Source organism: Ceratotherium simum, chromosome 15, assembly GCF_057802395.1.
Source record: "Ceratotherium simum simum isolate JZ-2026a chromosome 15, ASM5780239v1, whole genome shotgun sequence".
Classification (NCBI taxonomy): domain Eukaryota; kingdom Metazoa; phylum Chordata; class Mammalia; order Perissodactyla; family Rhinocerotidae; genus Ceratotherium; species Ceratotherium simum.
In genome coordinates, this window is record NC_141914.1 from 60240708 (window position 1) to 60259039 (window position 18332).

At 35.5% G+C, this 18332-nt stretch overlaps 1 protein-coding gene across 1 annotated transcript in view; it reads left to right on the forward strand.

Moving 5' to 3' along the window:
* LEKR1 (leucine, glutamate and lysine rich 1) overlaps positions 1-18332 on the forward strand; it is a 184189-nt gene that overhangs the window by 68826 nt on the left and 97031 nt on the right. The window contains exons 4-5 of the mRNA XM_087440104.1: positions 4704-4823; positions 12532-12707. Coding sequence (XP_087296230.1) covers positions 4704-4823; positions 12532-12707 — 296 coding nt within the window. The remainder of the gene's footprint in view (positions 1-4703; positions 4824-12531; positions 12708-18332) is intronic.

The window sequence follows — 18332 nt, forward strand, 5'->3', positions numbered from 1 at the left end:
AACACCAATGTGTAAAGATACATGCACCCCTGTGTTCATTGCAGCGTTATTCACAATAGCCAAGACTTGGAAACAACCTAAGTGCCCATCAAGGGACGAATGGATAAAGAAGATGTGGTATATATACACAATGGAATACTACTCAGCCATAAGAAACGATGAAATCCAGGCATTTGTGACAACATGGATGGATATTGAGGGTATAATGCAAAGTGAAATAAGTCAGAGGGAGAAGGTCAAATACTGTATGATTTCCTTCATTAAGTAGTAGATAATAACAACAATAAACAAACACATAGAGACAGAGATTGGATTGGTGGTTACCAGAGAGGAAGGGGGGAGGGAGGAGGGTGAAAGGGATAATTCGGCACATGTGTATGGTGATGGGTTGTAATTAGTATTTAGGTGGTGAACATGATATAATCTATGCAGAAATAGAAGTATAATGATGTACACCTGAAATTTTTACAATGTTATAAACCAATGTTACTGCAATAAACAAAAAATTAAAAAAAAAAATACCCATTCATTGTTTTTTCAGTACATACACTTAAGGCTATAAATTTTCCTCTGAGTACTTTGATGTATAGTGTTTCCATTGTCATTTATTTCTAAATAGTTTATAATTTCCTTTCTGGCCCAAGGTTTATTAGATGTATGTTTAAATTTCCATGTATGTAGATTTTTTGAATGCCTTTTTGTTGTTAATTTTTCATGTGATTTTATTGTGGGCGATGAATGTGGATGTATGATTTTTTTCTTTTGAAGAATATATTAAAATTCCAATTGTTGCTGATTACATGGTCAATTTTTGTGATTATACCATGTGTTTGGAAGAAATGATTATTAGATGTAAGTTCCAACAATATCCATACATCAAGCTTGTTAATTATGTTATGCACATCCTCGATATCTTCACCTATTTTTCGTGTCATTGTGACCATTCCATTTCTATGAAAAATGTGTTAATACCTCTCGTTATGATTATTAATTTGTTCTCATTGGATTTCAAAATATATTTTGAGGCTATGTTTTGGGTATACAAAAGTTCGTGTTTATCATTGTTCTTGGTGGATTGGACTTTTTATCAAAATGAAAGGGTTGTTGTTCCATTTAATATTTTGCTAGTTATTAATATCTTTTATCATTTTTAAAGCATCTGTCTGGTATATATTTTCCAAACCTTTTATTTTCTACATTCCTCTGTTAATTTTTTTTTAGATGTAACTCCTGAAAGCAACATTTGGCTGATTTTTTTTCTTTTAGTATGCTGAAATACTTGTCAGGATACAAAGTGGGGCTGAAAATAGTAAGATTCATTAAAAATATTTTAAAGGTACATTTAGGCTTTCAGAACTTCTCTCCCATCCTCCCTTCCCAAAGACTTGTATTTACCGTTCCCTGACTCTGGCAGATGGCACAGGTACTATGCAAACAGTTAGTTCCCCACCTGATCTCCCCACAGTAAAGGCCATCATTTAACAATTCCTACACACATGCAGAAGCTTACAGACAGCATTTCAGTGCCTCATTTATATAGGTTTTTTTAAAAGAGAAAGTAGAATAATAAATATCCATTAACACAGATTAAAAAATTACCAAGGTTTTGTCATATGTGTTTCATCTGTTCCTTTTTTTGTTTGATGAAGTAATTTAAAGCAAATTCAAGACTGCATGCTATTTTCATTCCTGTTTACTTCAGCATGATGTGCCATTTTCTTGTAAAACAACAGTATTATTATCCCCAAATTAGCAACGGTTCCTTGGTATTGTCTAATTCTTACTCCATGATGAAATTTCCTCAATTTTTTTTTTAAATCTTTTTAAAAACTTTATTTGTTTGAATCTGGCTCTATACAAGCTCCACATGTCACATTTGATTGTCACTTTTCTTGCTTCTCTTTTATTTAGAAAAGTGCACCCACCCCCACTTTTCTCCTTTTGTCATCATTATCTTGTTGTAGAAACTGGACCAATTGCCCTTTACGTGCCTCATTCTTAAATATGAATAGACAACAAAGGATCTCTAGACCTTTGAGGGAAGCCTCAAATGTGAAAGACAAAAAGCAAAACAAAGAACAAAAATAAACCCAAAGGAAACAGAAGCAATGCAGTGAACTGAAGGAAACTTTAAAAACACACTATGATTGATATCCTCAAAAAAAAAAAAAAAAGAAGAAATTATATCCATGAAACAGGAACAAGGGGTAGTAAGATGAGGATCTTTTGGAGAATAAGAGAGAATTCTTGGTAATTAAAATGAGATAGCAGAAATTAAAATTTTCAGAGGAAGGATGGAAGATAATGAAAGTAGAACAAAATATCAAAAGTGGTAAGATGGCAAAGAAAGGGTAAGAAAACTAAATCTCTCCAGGAGGTCCCACATCCAAAATGCTAGAAAGATGTTCCAGAAAGAAAACAGAGAAAGTGGAGGGGAAGGAATCGTTCTCTGTAGGGGAAAATTCCTGGAAGTAAACAGCATCAGTTTCCAAAGCAGATACTCACCATGTGCCCTGCACAGAGAATGACAATGATGATATATTGTGATCAAATTTAAAAGTACAAAATGAAAAGAGAAAAATGTTAAAGCGCCTGAACTAGGGTAGGGGTGGGGTGGAGAGGACCTACTATGTATCATACAAAGAGGTAGGAATTAGAAAGTCATGGGACTTCTCAGAAGCAGCACTGGAAGTTAGAAAGGAGTGAAACAGTGCCCTAATTTTTGATGAAGGACATGTTCCTGATCTATGATTCTGTATCCAGCCAAACTGTCCAGTCTGAGGTAAAATAAGACATTCTCAGATATTCAAGGTCTCAAATTTACCTCTCATGCACAAAAAGCTCCTGGAGGATTTACTCCACCAAAACGAGTAAACCAAGAAAGAGATAGACCCAAGATACAGGAGATCCAACGTAAAGGAGAGCTGAGGACAATTCCTGAACTGATAAGGAAGCGAAGTCCCAGGAGGACAGCTGTGTGGTGAAACCAGAGCATACCCAGACTGGAGCAGGGGAATGCAGAGCTCTAGGAAGGCCGTCTCCTGGAAAAGAAACGATGTGGAAGGGTTGTCTGCTGTGTCTGAAGGTATCCAGAGAGGGGAGTTACACCCCGTCAGATTCGGAAGAAGTATCGGTGATAGGCACACAGAAAACTAAGAAAGAGGAAAAGGAGATGGTTTTTAATCCAGAGACAGCAAGAAGTTGTACAAGAAAGGAAATGTGATTGTGGCATAACATGTGGCTCAGTAGTAAAGAATAATGTCAATACTGGATAAAAAGATTGAGGTAACTATATTGGGAGGATGAGGGGAGAAAAGCTGTGTGTGTGTGTGTGTGTGTGTGTGTGTGTGGAGAGAGATGTATAGGTGTTTAGGTATGTGTAGGAGGGTCAATTCTTATTAGGATTGTGGTAGAGACTGCTAGATGCCTACCCCAACATCCGTTCTTCCTTCATCCTTGGTAAGAGAACTATGGATATATTTGGGTGCTAATCCTTCCAGTTAAGAGATAGCATTTCTGAGCTTCACTGGCACCTATGTTTGGCTATGTGTCTAAGTTTAGCAGAAGTATTCAGTGATATTTCCAGGAAATCTCCTTAAAAAGGGCAGTGAACCATTATTCTCCTCCTGCTGCTGGTCTGGAATGGGAAAGTAGTGGGTGGAGTTTCAGCCATTATCATGGAACAGGAGAACAAAGGACACACACGGAAGATGGTAGACCAGGGGGTTGAAAAGATCCTGGGGCCCTGATGACACTATAAAAAGCTATCATATTGGCATTGGACTGGCTACCATAACACTTGTTTTACGCGAGATAATATACCCTTGTATATTTAAGCCATCATATTCAATTCTCAGTTATATGTAGCAGAACTAGATCTGAACTGATTTTTTTTGTGTGTGTGAGGAAGATTAGCCCTGAGCTGACACCTGTTGCCAATCCTCCTCTTTTTTGCTGAGGAAGATTGGCCCTGGGCTGACGTCTGTGCCCATCTTCCTCTACTTTATGTGGGACACCTGCCACAGCATGGATTGATGAGAGATGTGTAGGTCTGCACCCAGGGTTCCCAACCTGCTAACCCCAGGCCACCAGAAGCGGAGCACGTGAACTTAACCACTAGGCCACTGGGCTGGCCCTGATTTTTAATTTTCTAAATAATATCTAAAATGAAATATTAAGAAATAACAGTAGAAGCATGTTATTTAGTAATATAGAGGTAAATACAAGAAGAAACAGGAAAAAAAATTGAAAGTATTTGTTTTTTGGCAGTGGGAATTGGGATAAAGGTAAATGATTACTATTTTTTAAATAATTGTTTTAGTAACATTTGACATTTTAAATTGTGTACATCTATTACTTTAATAAAACTTAAATTGATATTTGTTTAGTTACATTTTAATTAATATTTCAAGTACATACATGTTCATTGTAAAAATTCAAACAGTACAAAAGAAATAGAGTAAAGGTTATGTCTGCCTCGGTATTCATTGCCTTTCCCCACGCATCAGCTCCACTCCCCTCCCCAGGGATAGTGGCTGTTGGCGTGGGTCTCTCCATACTTTTTCTGTACATCCGTTTAGCATATATAAAGATGCATAGTGTTCTTCTTTTATTTTTATTAAAAATGTATTTAAATTTTAATTTAAAGTATTCAAAAGGGAATATTTAAGCTTGTAATGGATGTTGTTTGTTTATATTTTTAGAATTCGAGATGCAAGCATGCAGCTAAAAAGTCACCAGAATGAATTTCAGAGAGTACAGAAGGAATTGAGTGATTTGCAGCATGCGTTAAAAATTAAACAGAGACAATCACAAGTCTTCAGGTAAGATTATCTTTAAAGAACGGAAAATTATAAGATTGAAAAGATACTTTTAATACTAACTTTATAAACATTCAAACACAATTTAGTAATATAGTTTCTATATTTGGTGGGGTTGAAGAAAATGGAAACAACTTCACTAGTTTTTTTAACCAATAGCTCAACTGAATAGTTTTACCAATGAAATTTAAATCAGACAAACACCTTGTTCTTATTTTGCAGTGACACTTGGAATTAAAGGACAGTAACTAATTCATTTCCCTCTTGACCAGTATTTCTTGGTGTATTTGATCCCCTGACTGATAGTCCAGTGACATGAAAAGTAATAGACTAGGGAAACTTTCTATTAGACCTCCTAAATTTAGAAATCTCCAACATAAATGATGTTAATTCTGCTTTTATATAATCTTTGGAGGGTTTATAATACCTAAAGGTAAAACCCAATGTTCTAAAGAAACCTGGAAGTATATTTTCTTTTCTAAAAATGAATTTGAATATATTGAGAACATCAGAAACAATGGTTCCTTTTCGAGTTCAGTAACTTTTAGCTTTTAGAAAAGGGAAATAAGTTAAATGAACATGACAAAGAGACACAAGTTCAGGATGACTAAAAAAATATGCCAAGTAAATATTTTGAATGTTAGGTTCCTTTTTTATTCAATCTACTAGTTATTACCAGAAACATTGTTCTGTTAGAAAAATTATCTGGGCTAATAATTTCTTATACACTATCTGGTGATGACCTGCTGGCCATCTGCCTTTCATTAATGCCTTGCACATAACTGATACTCAATATACCATTTTTGAGGAAATGAATGAGTCTACTCACAAAACAGATGACAATTTTTATCATCAGAAATCTCTTCCCTTTCCTGGAAATTTGGTATTGAACTAGCAGGCTACCACCTAGGTGACCCCAACTCTGCGTTTTAGTCAGGACCATCAGTGTTCAATATTGGCTCCTGCAGTAGCTTTGGGCCCAGGTCTGCTAAGGAAGTCTCATTTGTTTTATCTGTGAATGCCATCGTGAATGGCAGGATTGACTAAATGTTAAAGGTTAGACCAGGGCTAGAGTAAATAATAATTGGTGCTGCTTTAGGATATTATGGACTGATCGGGTCCGTCTTCATTATGCACATTTTGCATGTGATTTGTGGTATTTTAAATTCTTGAAGAAACTTAGATATACAAAGTTAAATGTTATTTTTATTCATTGTTCTAATTTTGTCATCATTTTGCATTATACTTTTATTGCTTATTTTTTTCAAATAGTTTCAATAGATCTGTGATTTTTATTTATTTATTTATTTGTTTGTTTGTTTGTTTATTAAAAGATCACAACTTGACAGTCTGGGATCTGATTTGTATAAAAAAGTAGAACTTACTAAAAATAATTTTGGAATAAATAAAAGTTTGTGGTGGATGAATAAAAATAATTGCTGATTGTATTCATACTCTCACTAGTAGGTACATTGCATAGGAAAAGACAGTCATGAACATAAAATCAACCGAAAGGTTGTAGAGTTCAGTGATTTTGTTGCATTGCTAAAAGCTGATTTTAGACTAGTTTATTGATTATTTTAAAAATACTTACTTTACTAGAACATAAACGCAGTGACTGCTGTAGGTAAAGAAAGGGTGTTTATGCTCTCTCTTAAAGGGGTAAAGAAAGAAGCCGAGCTTTAGCTACTCAGACATCACCACCTCTGTTTACAGAGCTCAAAAGGAACTTTCAGTAGATTAGTGAACTATGTCTTTGAGTCACATTGCTCCTTCTAAATTATTCTCTCACATGTTTAATTGCATTCAGCTTAATCATCTAGCCTCCAGAAAAGTATTCTCTGTGCTCTAGGTTTTCCCTGCCATCCTTCCAGACTGTCTCTTGCAAGTGAGTGATCAGGAGTGGGTGTGTTACACCTCAACTGGCTCGGCTCCTCTGCCGTTCAGAATCAAGTGTCTTTTGAGAATGGGAATTAACATTAGAAGACCTGTAGAAATAGATACTGGAAAACAGTATGCAATATAGGTATACTTCACTTCATATAAAGTTGTGTCTAAATCCAATATTTCAAATAAATCTGTTTTGAAATATTTGAGCAGTGTTTACTCTTACAGAATTCCTATTGTGAATCTTTCATAAGTTGTTTGAAATATAAAGTATTTATCCTTTAATTTTTCTTGTTTGTAAATCCAGACTCTGTCATCTCTGAAATTTTTAATACCAGCTGCTCAGATCTCCCCTCTCAGCTCTCACTTTCGCTTGACCTCTTCAGTTTCATTAAGGCTTCCAGTATTTTTTCTGATTTTCCCAATCAGTTTCTGGCTTTACTTTATTTTCTACTCTTGATCCCATAGTTTATCACCTCACATCTTTTTTTAAGCAGCTTTATCGAGATGTTATTACATACTACAAAATCCACCCATTTTAAGTGGGCAATGTAATGGTTTTTAGTAAACCTACTGAGTTGTGCAATCTTTACCAACCAATCTTAGAACATTTGAGTCACCCCAAAAAGATCCTCATGCCATTTGCAGTAAATCTCACCACATGTCCTAATCTTGTTTTTGTTTCTATAGATTTGCATTTTTCTGGACACTTCAGATATATGGAATCATACAGTATGTGGTCTTTTATATCTGGCTTCTTTCACTTTTGTTTTTGAGGTTCATCCATGTTGTATCATGCATCGGTTCTTTGTTCCCTTTTATTGCTGAATAGTATTCCATTGTATGGATATACCATATTTCATTTATGCATTTACCAGCTGATGGACGTTTGGATTGTTTCCACTTGTTGGCACTATGAATAATGCTGCTATAAACATTTACGTACAAATCTTTGTGTGGATCTGTGTTTCATTTCTTTTGGGTAGATAAGTGTGGAATTACTGAGTCATATCATAAATTTATATTTAACTTTAAGAAACTGATAAACTATTTTACAAAGTTGCTACACCATTTTACATTTCTACAAGGAAGAGGATTCTAGTTTCTCTGTGTTCTTGCCAACACTTCTTACTGTTTGTCTTTTTTATTGTAGCCATTCTAGTGGGTGTGAAATGATATCTCATTGTGGCTTTGATTTGTGTTTTCCAAATGACTAATGATGTTAAGCATCTTTTCATGCTTATTAACCTTTTGCATGGTTATTTGGTGAAATATCTATTAAAATATTTTGCATAATTTTCATTGGTTTGTTTTCTTATTATAGGATTATTAGAGTTCTTTATATGTTTTGGATATGAGTCCTTTATTTGAAGTATGATCTGCAAATATTTTCTCTCGGTCTGTGGCTTGTCTTTTCATTTTCTTAGTGGTGTCTTTTGAAGAATAAAAGTTGTTATTTTTAGTGAAGTACAGTTTATCAAAGTTTTATTTTATGGTTTGTGCTTTTGGTAACGTATTTAAGAACTTTACCTAACCAAGAGTCACAAAGATTTTCTCCTGTAGTTTCTTCTAAAAGTTTTATAGTTTTAGCTCTTATATTTGGGTCTATGATACATTTTGAGTTAACTTTTGTGAATGATGTGAGGTAAGAATCTAAAGTCATCTTTTTTCATGTAGAAGTTCAGTTGTTCCAGCACCATTTGTTAAAAGATGATTCTTTCCCTATTGAATTGCCTTGGTGCCCTTACCTAAAGTCAATTCACCTTGAACGTAGGAAATTATCTCGGTATTCTGTATTCTATTCCATTAATCTATATGTCTATTCTTATGTCAGTACCACACTCTTTTGAATACTGTAGTTTTTAGTAAATCTTGAAATCAAGAAATGTAAGTTCTCCAAATTTCTTTGTTTTCAAGATTGTTTTGGCTATTCTGGGTCTCTTGCACTTCCGTGTGAATTTTAGGATCAGCTTGTCAATTTCTGGAAAATAGCCTGCTGGGATTTTGATAGGTATAGCATTGAATCTATAGATCAATTTGGGGAAAATTGCCATCTTAAAAATATTGAATCTTTCAATCTATGAACATGGTATGTCTTTCCATTGAGATCTTTAGTTCTCTCAGAAATGTTTTGTTTTTAGTATACAAGTTTTGCACTCCTTTTATTACATTTATTTCTAAATATTTTATTCTTTTTGATGTTATTATTAGTGGGATTGTTTTCTTAATTTTATTTTTGGGATTGGTCATTGCTAGTATACAGACATAAAGTTGATTTTTATGTATGGATCCTGTGACCTTGATGAACCCATTTATAAGTTCTAGTATTTATGTGTGTGTGTGTGTGTGTGTGTGTGTGTGTATTTCTTGGGATTTTCTACGTAGTGGATGTTTCTACATGGAGGATATTTCTGCATTGAGGACTTTACAGATACTCCGTCTCCTTTTACCTCTGCTCATTTTGTTGTATTTACCCTTAAAACCCTCTTCATACCTACTTACAGGTTGTTGAACACCAGGCCCTCAATTCCTCCAGTACTATTCTAAATCCTCACTATTCTGCTAAGACTCCCCTGTGCTACTCATCTCTCAGAAGCTGTGGGTCTGCCTTATATTTCACAGAGAAAGTTAAGGTCATCAACACAAGTAGATTTACTGTGAATCAAATCATGCTTAAGTTTCAGAACCCCTCACTCAGGACCCCCTTTCAAGGTTCTGGGAGGGCCCTGGCAAAAGTAAGACGGTTTAATTGTAATTGGTCAAAAATTGTGTCCCTCTGGTTTCCCATCTCTCACACTCCTGGTGTTGGCGTGCCTTTGGAATAGGCACAGGTGTTGGGGGTCTGAGTAGAGGGAAGTCAAGTTGAGAATGCACCATTGCAACTGCCATTTGGAAGAACAGTTTATAATGCTTCAACAACACAAGTCATTGTACACTAAAAATCTGGATGTGTATGAATTTTTTTAAAAAATGGAATAAAAGCAATAAAGATGAGCAATTTAAGCTATAGAAATTATTGTGGCATAAAGAAACAAATTGTAACAATTTTTTTTCAGATTATATCATAAGAGAGACTTTTTTTTTTTTTTTTTTTTTTGGTGAGAAAGATTGGCCCTAAGCTAACATCTGTGCCAATCTTCCTCCATTTTTTTGTACGTGGGACACTGCCACAGCATGGCTTGATGAGCGGTGTGTAGGTCCGCACCTGGGATCCGCACCATTGAACCCTGGGCCACCGAAGCAGAGCATGCGTACTTAACCACTATGCCACCAGGCTGGCCCAAGAGAGATACATTTTTAATAAAAGCTCTTGTATTATTTCATAATTCATTCAATGAAGAGGAGGTAATTATTTAAATACATTGGAAAAAGATTTAAGTTGCTTGCTGATTTAACAAAAACTGCTAACATCACTGAGCATAACATAAAAATCATATTATACCACTTCAAGGACATCTAAGATAAACTGGTTCATGAATTTTATCATTTCAAAGACAATTTAAGATTAGCCATTTTCCAAGAAAACTTGAAATGCCAAAAATCTTGTACTCATATATGAAAAAAATTTGATAAGGGTTTTTCCAAATTTTACAATGCTTAATGTTTACATGGTATTACCAATAATGAGCTATGAAGCCGAAAGAATCTTTCTAAACTATCAATAATAAAAATCTCATGGCCATGCTAGATGAAAGGCTGTATAATCTTTATAGTCTCTCCACATAAAGTATTATAATAAAATGGTTCTCAAATGAAGAAGTGCTTGTAGAGCATGTAGCGAAAAATTATAGGCAAAAAAGTATTGTAGAGCTGCTACTTATTAAAAAGTTATATTGTTTCCCTGTACTTTGTGATATTGATGGAATTTATCAACTTTTAAATTTTTATTTGTAATGATTTTTCTCATTCTATAAATAATTGCATACTTTTAAACCTAATTTTTTAGTCATCATTTTTGTATTTTTTTTTCAAGAAAGCCCTCCCCCTACCTATCACCAATAATATAAGATTTAGGCCCCACAAAATGTGGATCTGCTCTTAGCTAACAAGCTTGAATTTTCTGTTTCCTCCCTTTCTCCCTACAGAGACATCTGCATTCACATCCAGTCTTTCCTTCTGTTAAATATCCCTCTAGGCCCTGACCCCCATGTATATGCATTGCTCCCAACAGCTGCCCTAGACTGGGCCCATTAGCCAGCCCCTTAATCTTGATGTAGTTCATAGGTCTTGTCTACCTGTCTTACCAGTCCTGGCTCCACATTCGTATTTCCCATCCTCACTATTGGCTCTCTTGCTTTAGTGATCTATTTGGACTTTTTCTCTGCCCTTTGAAATCAACATGTCTCTTAGCTCCCAGATCTGCATGCTGATTGAGGCATCCCCTGTGACTTTTGGTCACTCAGGTGGACCTTAATTACCACACAGAATGATACCACTCTTCTTCCTGGTGAAGACTAATCTTTCAGCCTCTGCTTTACATCCGTCCTCTCTATGACTTTGCACAGAAATGATCACATATCTTGTTTGTGTTTTTAGCCTCTGTGACTGTACTCATACTGTCTGCTCAGCTGTGTACACACTCAGTTGTCTCCCATCCTAAAAAACCACCTTCTACTCTGCATCTTCCTCTTTCTCTCCTTGCCACCTCAGTCAAGGTTCTCGATTGCTGGTACCACATAACTGAATATTTTCTCATTTCTGCTTTACTGCTCAGTCCTTTCTTGCCTAATGCCTCTCTCTGAGATCACCAAAGCCCCCAACTTAATACCAGATGCAATGGACTCTGTTCAACCTTTATCTGAGGCCTTAACCACTGACCACTACTTTCTTCTTTAAAATCTTTTATCTGCTGGCTTTTCTGATGTTATTGTTTTGGTTTTTATTCTAACTCACTGGTTGCTCCTCCCTAGTCTCCTCTGAGGGATTCTTTTCTGTTTTAGTCCCATAAATGTTGCTGTTGTCCAGTATTTTATCCTCAGCAGTTCTCACTTCTTCATTCCTCCAACTGAGTGATCTGTTTTTTTCACTCATTCTTTCATTTGTCAGTATTTTTTGAGCACATGCTATGTGCTAGGTGCTAGGGAGACTGTGATGAACAAGACAGGTACAGTCTCTGCATCATAGATCTTAGTCTATCAGGAAGATTGATGTTAACCAAATAATTAATTCTCATGGCTTCATCATCCTCTTTTTGCTGGTAACTCCCAGATCTGTGGCTGTATCTTGCTTGATTATTAGGTAAATTACAGCCAGAACATCTGAAGTAACGAAAGGCATTGAGATGGCAAAAAACATGTGATTACTTTGAGCTCTAGCATTTGATGAAGCAAAAGCACTGGGTCAGTCGCCTTAAAAGGTTTTATTTATTATCACCCCAGGTTTTACACTGGCTGTAGAGCCATGGTATGCAGGAAGAATGCTGCTCAAGAATCTGAGATTCTCATTTAGATTCTGTGACTAAGTCACTTTTGACCTAATTTTCTTTACTAAATGTTTGCTGTTAAAATTAATTTTAAAATATTAATAGAATAAATGTGTATGAAAATAGTTAGCTATCTTTCTTTACAGTTAAAATCATAGCACAATGGACGCGAGTTGGGGTGACCATCTACCTCAGTCTTCTTGGGATATGCCCAGTTTGTATCTATCATCGTAGCATAACATAAATAGAACTTCCTTTCTCTTTCAAAATTGTCTCCACTTAGACAGTAGATTATATGGTCACTCTAAAACTATTTTTCAAAGAAAACAATTTTTTCAAAGAAATATTTGTTATTTTTCCTGCTGTTTTTAAGAATTCTAATTTTTTTTTACTACTTTACAGTCAAAGATTGATGGAGTACACATTTTTCTGGAATAAGACTCTTTCGTTACTTACTTTTACTAAAAGGGAGTTAACCAGTATTAAAAATGAAGTATATGATAATTTTCAAAACTGGACTTCACTGAAAAGAGAAGTTTTTCTACAAATTAAATCCATAGGTGAAAAATCCTTGACAGGTTTGTAACATATATTTAGAACATAATTGTAAATGTTTTTTGTAAATAGTATATCGTAAGTAATGAAATAATGCTATTTTGTCTTATGTGATAGGAATTATGATTAACTTTTAAACCTGTTATTGTTTGGTAGACTAGATGACCATTAAGATCTAGTCTAACCCTGAAATTCAATAATTATAGGCTGATCTAATGTCAGCTCTGGTATATCTATCTTGAGCTGTGACCAGAAGTCTGGTTATTCCTGTTAAATGTGCTATTTTTTGGGGGGAGGGGGGCGGTGAGGAAGATTGGCCCTGAACTAACATCTGTTGCCACTCCTCCTCATTTTGGCTTGAGGGAGACTGGCCCTGAGCTAACATCTGTGTCAGTCTGCTTCTACTTTATATGTGGGTCACCACCACAGCATGGCTTGATGAGTGGTGTAGGTCTGTGCCTGAGATCTGAACCCGCGAACCTGGGCCGCCAAAGCAGAGCATGCCAAACTTAACCACTACACCACCATGCCAGCTCCTAATTTGTATTTTTAAACTTTTTTCTCTGTTAATGGCTGAGTAACTCATCTTAGATCAGACTTCCCACAAATAACAACTATAAATTCTGGACAAAATAACTACCTAAAAACACTGGAGAGGGACCAAAACCAAGCACATAATAGAGGGAAGGTCAAAAATTGAAAGAAGGCATATTGCTAATTGAAAAAAGCCAATTTGAAAAGGCTACATACTGTATGATTCCAACTACATGACATTCTGGAAAAGATGAATCTATGGAAATAGTAGAGATCAGTAGTTGCCAAGGTGGGTGGGAAGAATGAATAGGTGGAGCACGGAGGATTTTTAGAGCAGTGAAACTATTTTGTATGGTACTATAATGGTGGATACGTGTCTTTATACATTTGTCAAAACCCATAAAATGTACAACACCAAGAGTGAACCCTAATGTAAACTCTGGATTTTGGATGATAACAATGTGTCAATGTAGGTTCATTGATTGTAACAAATGTACCACTCTGGTGCAGGATGTTGATGGTGGGGGAGGCTGTGCATGTGTGGGGACAGGAGGTCTATGGGAATGCTCTGTACTTTCTGCTTAATTTTGCTATGAGCCTAAAACTGATCTAAAAAAAGTTAATCAAATTTTTTTTAATTGAAAGAAGAGAATGGCACTGGGTGAATTCCTTGATTGTTTTTTTTTAAGCCTATTAGATTGAGGTAAGGGTACAATCTGTTCCAAGAAGGGAAACTAAAACTCTGATAGAAATCTGTAGTCTTTTGGGCTTGAAGACTGGAAGACAGAGATCAAGGCGGCTCCAGCTTCTAAGAAGTGAGAGGATATCCAGAAAAGACGATATCCCAGAGAGTCAGAAAGGGAGAGCTCAAATTTTGCATATAAACTCTTCCCAAATCTCTGGCTTATCCCTGAAACACATGTGCACAGGGAAGACTCTAAGCAGCCCGTCTAGGGCTAATGTAATGGATATTACCTGCCACCTCCCCTAGGGGCACAGAGTTTACAGTTGAGTTCAGCCAGGTTAACTGCTTGTTAAAACAAAACAGTACCAAAAAAATCAATACTTTAGAGGAACATAACAGAATCCAGAGTCTCCATAACATAACATCCACAATGTTCAGGATACAACCCCAAATTACTTCATCTGGGAAGAAACAGGAAAATGGCCCATACTCAAAAGACTAGATAGTCAGTAGAGACCAAGCCCAAGTTGATCTGGATTATATAATTAACTGACCAGAATTCCCAATCTGCTGTTAACTATGTCCAATGACGTAAAGGAAAATAAGCTAATAATGAATGAAAAGATAGAAAATCTCAGCAAGAAACTGTTAAAAATTGGAAATTCAAGAATTGAAAAATACAATATCTGTATTTTAGTGAACTTTATGATAGGTCAATAGAAATTATTCAATTTGAAGAAGAGAGATAAAATAAACATTGAAAAAAAATGAACAGAGCCCCAGGGTTCTTAGGAAGGATTAAAATGCACCATAAATGATAAATATGGGTAAATATGAAAGGCTCTTTTTTCTTTTGAATTTTTCAAAAAATTCTTGCTCACTTAAAGTAAGAATTATAACATGGTGAGATTTACAAAGTATGTTGATTTACCGTATGGCAACTAGAGCATAAAGGACAGAGGGAGGGGGTGAGTAGATCCATATGGTTGCACTGTTTTTGTATTCTGTGTGACATGGTGCAATATTTATTCTATGTAGACTAAAAAGTTAGGGATGTATCATTCCTAGAGCAACCACTAAACAATAAGTACAAAAAGATATAGCTGAACAGCTAATAAATAAATTAAAAGGTAACTCTTTAAAAAGTACTCAAACAATGGAGAATTAACATTGCCTGACTCTAAGATTTATTATAAAATCACAGTAATCAAGTCAGTGTAGGACTGGCATATGGATCAACAATAAATCAATGGAACAAAATAGCCTGGTAAATGACTCTTGTTTATATGACCATTTCACTTTTCATAAAGGCACCAAAACAACCCAGTAGGAAAAAGAAAATCTTTCAACAGACTGTGCTGGAACAGCTGAATACCCAAATGGGAAAATATACCTCGACTCCTACATCACATCATACATAAAAATTAATTCAACATAAATCATGGAGCTAAATATAAAAGCTAAAACTGTAAAAGAAGAAACATAGGAAAATATCGTCATGAGTTGATAGTAAATGAGGGTTTCTTCACTAGGACACAGAAGTAAGAACTACAAAAGAACAAAAATTGATAAATTAGACTTCATCAAAATTAAAAACTTGTGCTCATCAAAAGATGCCATTAAAAAAAGTGAATAGGTTAGCCACAGAGAAAATATTCAAAAACATGTGACAAAGGACTGCTGTCCAGGTTACATAAGGAACACCTACCAGTCAATGCTAAGAGGACAAACAGTCCAATCAAAATGGCCAAAAGATTTGAACAATGCTTTACAAGGAAAGATGTACAAATGGCCAATAAGGACAAGAAAAAGTGCTCAACACTATCAGTTACAAGGGAAATCAAATAGAAACCACAGTGAGACACCAGTACACACAAGCCCCTGGATTGGTTAGAATGAAAAAGACTGACACAGCAAATGTTGGTGAGGAAGGAGGGCAACTGGAACTCTCCTACAAATTGGTGAGAGGATAAAATGCTACGGCCACTTTGAGAAAAGATCTGACTTTTTTATAAAACTAAAGGTACATCTATCTGATGACCCTGAAATTCTTCTCTTTGGAATTTACCCCCCACCCCAAAAATGAAAACATATGTCCAAAAAATACTTACATAAGAATATTTAGCAACTTTATTCAAAATAGCCTTTAGCTGGAAAAAACCCAGAAGTACATCAATAGAAGGGATTATCAAAAAAGCAACTGAATAAACAATGGAATATAGAATGAACTGCAGATAATGCAGTAACTTGGATAAACCTCAGAAATATGCTGCCTTGTTTATTATGACATATAAAATTGTTTTATATTATAAAGTATAAAATTGTTTATACTTTAATATGTATGCATGTATGAAAGTAGTCTTACACAAATAATATATACTCTATCATTCCATTTATATAATGTTCTAGAATAGGCAGAACTAACCTATCCTGGAAAAAAATCGGTAGTGACCTTGGAGGGAGGCTGGACTGGAAAGGGGCCTGTGGGCACTCTCTGCGGTGATGGTGGTACTCGCTGTTTTGACAGAGGTTTGTGTTACACAGTGGATGCATTTGGCAAAACACTGGATGATAAACATTTGAGATTTGTGCATTCTTTGTAGGTAAATTTTACTCAAAAATAGGGTATATATTGAATGCTAATTAATGACATGCATGCTGAAGTGTTTAGGAGTGAAGTATATTGATGTCTGCAACTTACCTTGAAATGAATAAAAATGTAAGATGGATAGATGGGTAGCTATAGGATAAAGCAAATATAGTAAACTGTTAATTGAAGAATCTAGGCAGTGTGTATATTTGTGTTCTCTGTACAATTCTTCCAACTTTTCTGTATATTTTTAAATTTTCATAGTTAAATGTTAGAAACAAGAAATCATTCTAACCATACAACTTCAATTTCCTAATTTTGTTATGCAATATTGCCTTCAGAAATGAGTTTGTATATGACGATATCATTTTTAACTAATTTTAAGAATGAAATTTAAACAAATACAGATGAATATTATAACAGCCATGTTTTCAACTGCAAAAATTGACAATTTTTAATACTTTCTCTTTTTTATTTTTTATCTACTTTTTGTGAGGAAGATTAGCCCTGAGCTAACATCCGTTGCCAATCCTCCTCTTTTTGCTGGGGAAGATTGGCCCTGGACTAACATCCGTGCCCATCCTCCTCTACTTTATATGGGATGCCGCCACAGTATGGCTTGACAAGCAGTGCATGGGTCCTTGCCCGGGATCTGAATCTGTGAACCCCAGGCCGCTGAGGCGGAGTGTGTGAACTTAACCACTACGCCGTTGGGCCGGCCCAATTTTCTCATTTTTGAGTGTCTTGTCACATCTTATTATAGAATATTTACCTCGTAATGTCAGTAATGGTAAACTCAGTCGTGCCGGAATAGAAGAAGCATCAGCTCTACCAGTTTTTGTTTTCATTTTGTTGCGTTATTAGTATCTTCTCTAATCCGTGATTTCTTTTTGAGAATCTTTTAAGCCAATTGTCCACTTTACGATTGTTAGTTTACGTAAACCACGTAAGAACACATAGACTGCAATATGTCACAATCACAGAAAGAGACAGAAAAGGCAAGGAGGCACTGAAGCCCATCTGCATCAAAGAATAATACTCCTCCCTCAGAAAACCTCACTGACTTTATTCTCACTGAATGTGACTGTGGCATGACTCTGTGATACGTGGACAGAGGGAGGCAGTTTAACTTAATCAAGGAGGAGTTGGCTAAGGCTTTCCCAGGACAAGTAGCTGCCCTTTCTTGTGATTAAGTCTTAGTTCAAATGTCACCTCCTCAGAGAGGTCTGTGCTGACCACTCTAGTTAAAGTAATCTTCCCTTATATGTCTCTATCCTATTTTTCTGTTTTATTTTTAACAACGTTTATCACAGTCGGAAATATTCTCATCCATTTACTGATTTATGTGTTGACTGACAGTTTCCTTTCACTGGGCTGTAATCTCCATGAGGATAGGAATTTTGCCTGCTTGGTGACTGCTGTATTCCTAGCATTTTAAGACAATTGTGCCTATCACACAGTAGGTGCTCAGTGACCATTGTGGAATTGAAATGGAAGTAAAAGTACACCCAAATTTTAGTACTGAGATTGCTGATAATCTTTGTGTTCCTTTTTAAAATCTCTGAACATTTTCTGAATGTTTTTGGTAATGCTCAAGTATTACTTCTATAATCTGGGGAGAGGGAGTAAGGAGAGAGGAAAGGCCTTGTTTATGAGCTACACTTGCCTGGAAGCTGTGGATTACTATCAGTAGTAAAATTCTTAATCTGATTTTTAAACCAGTTTGAAAGTTGTTGACTGAACTTATAAGAAGGCAAATGCAAAAACTTAATAATTCTTTTTTTTCCACAAATTCAAATGCATTTAAGGGTTTTTCTGGCCATAAACATAAAACAGCCT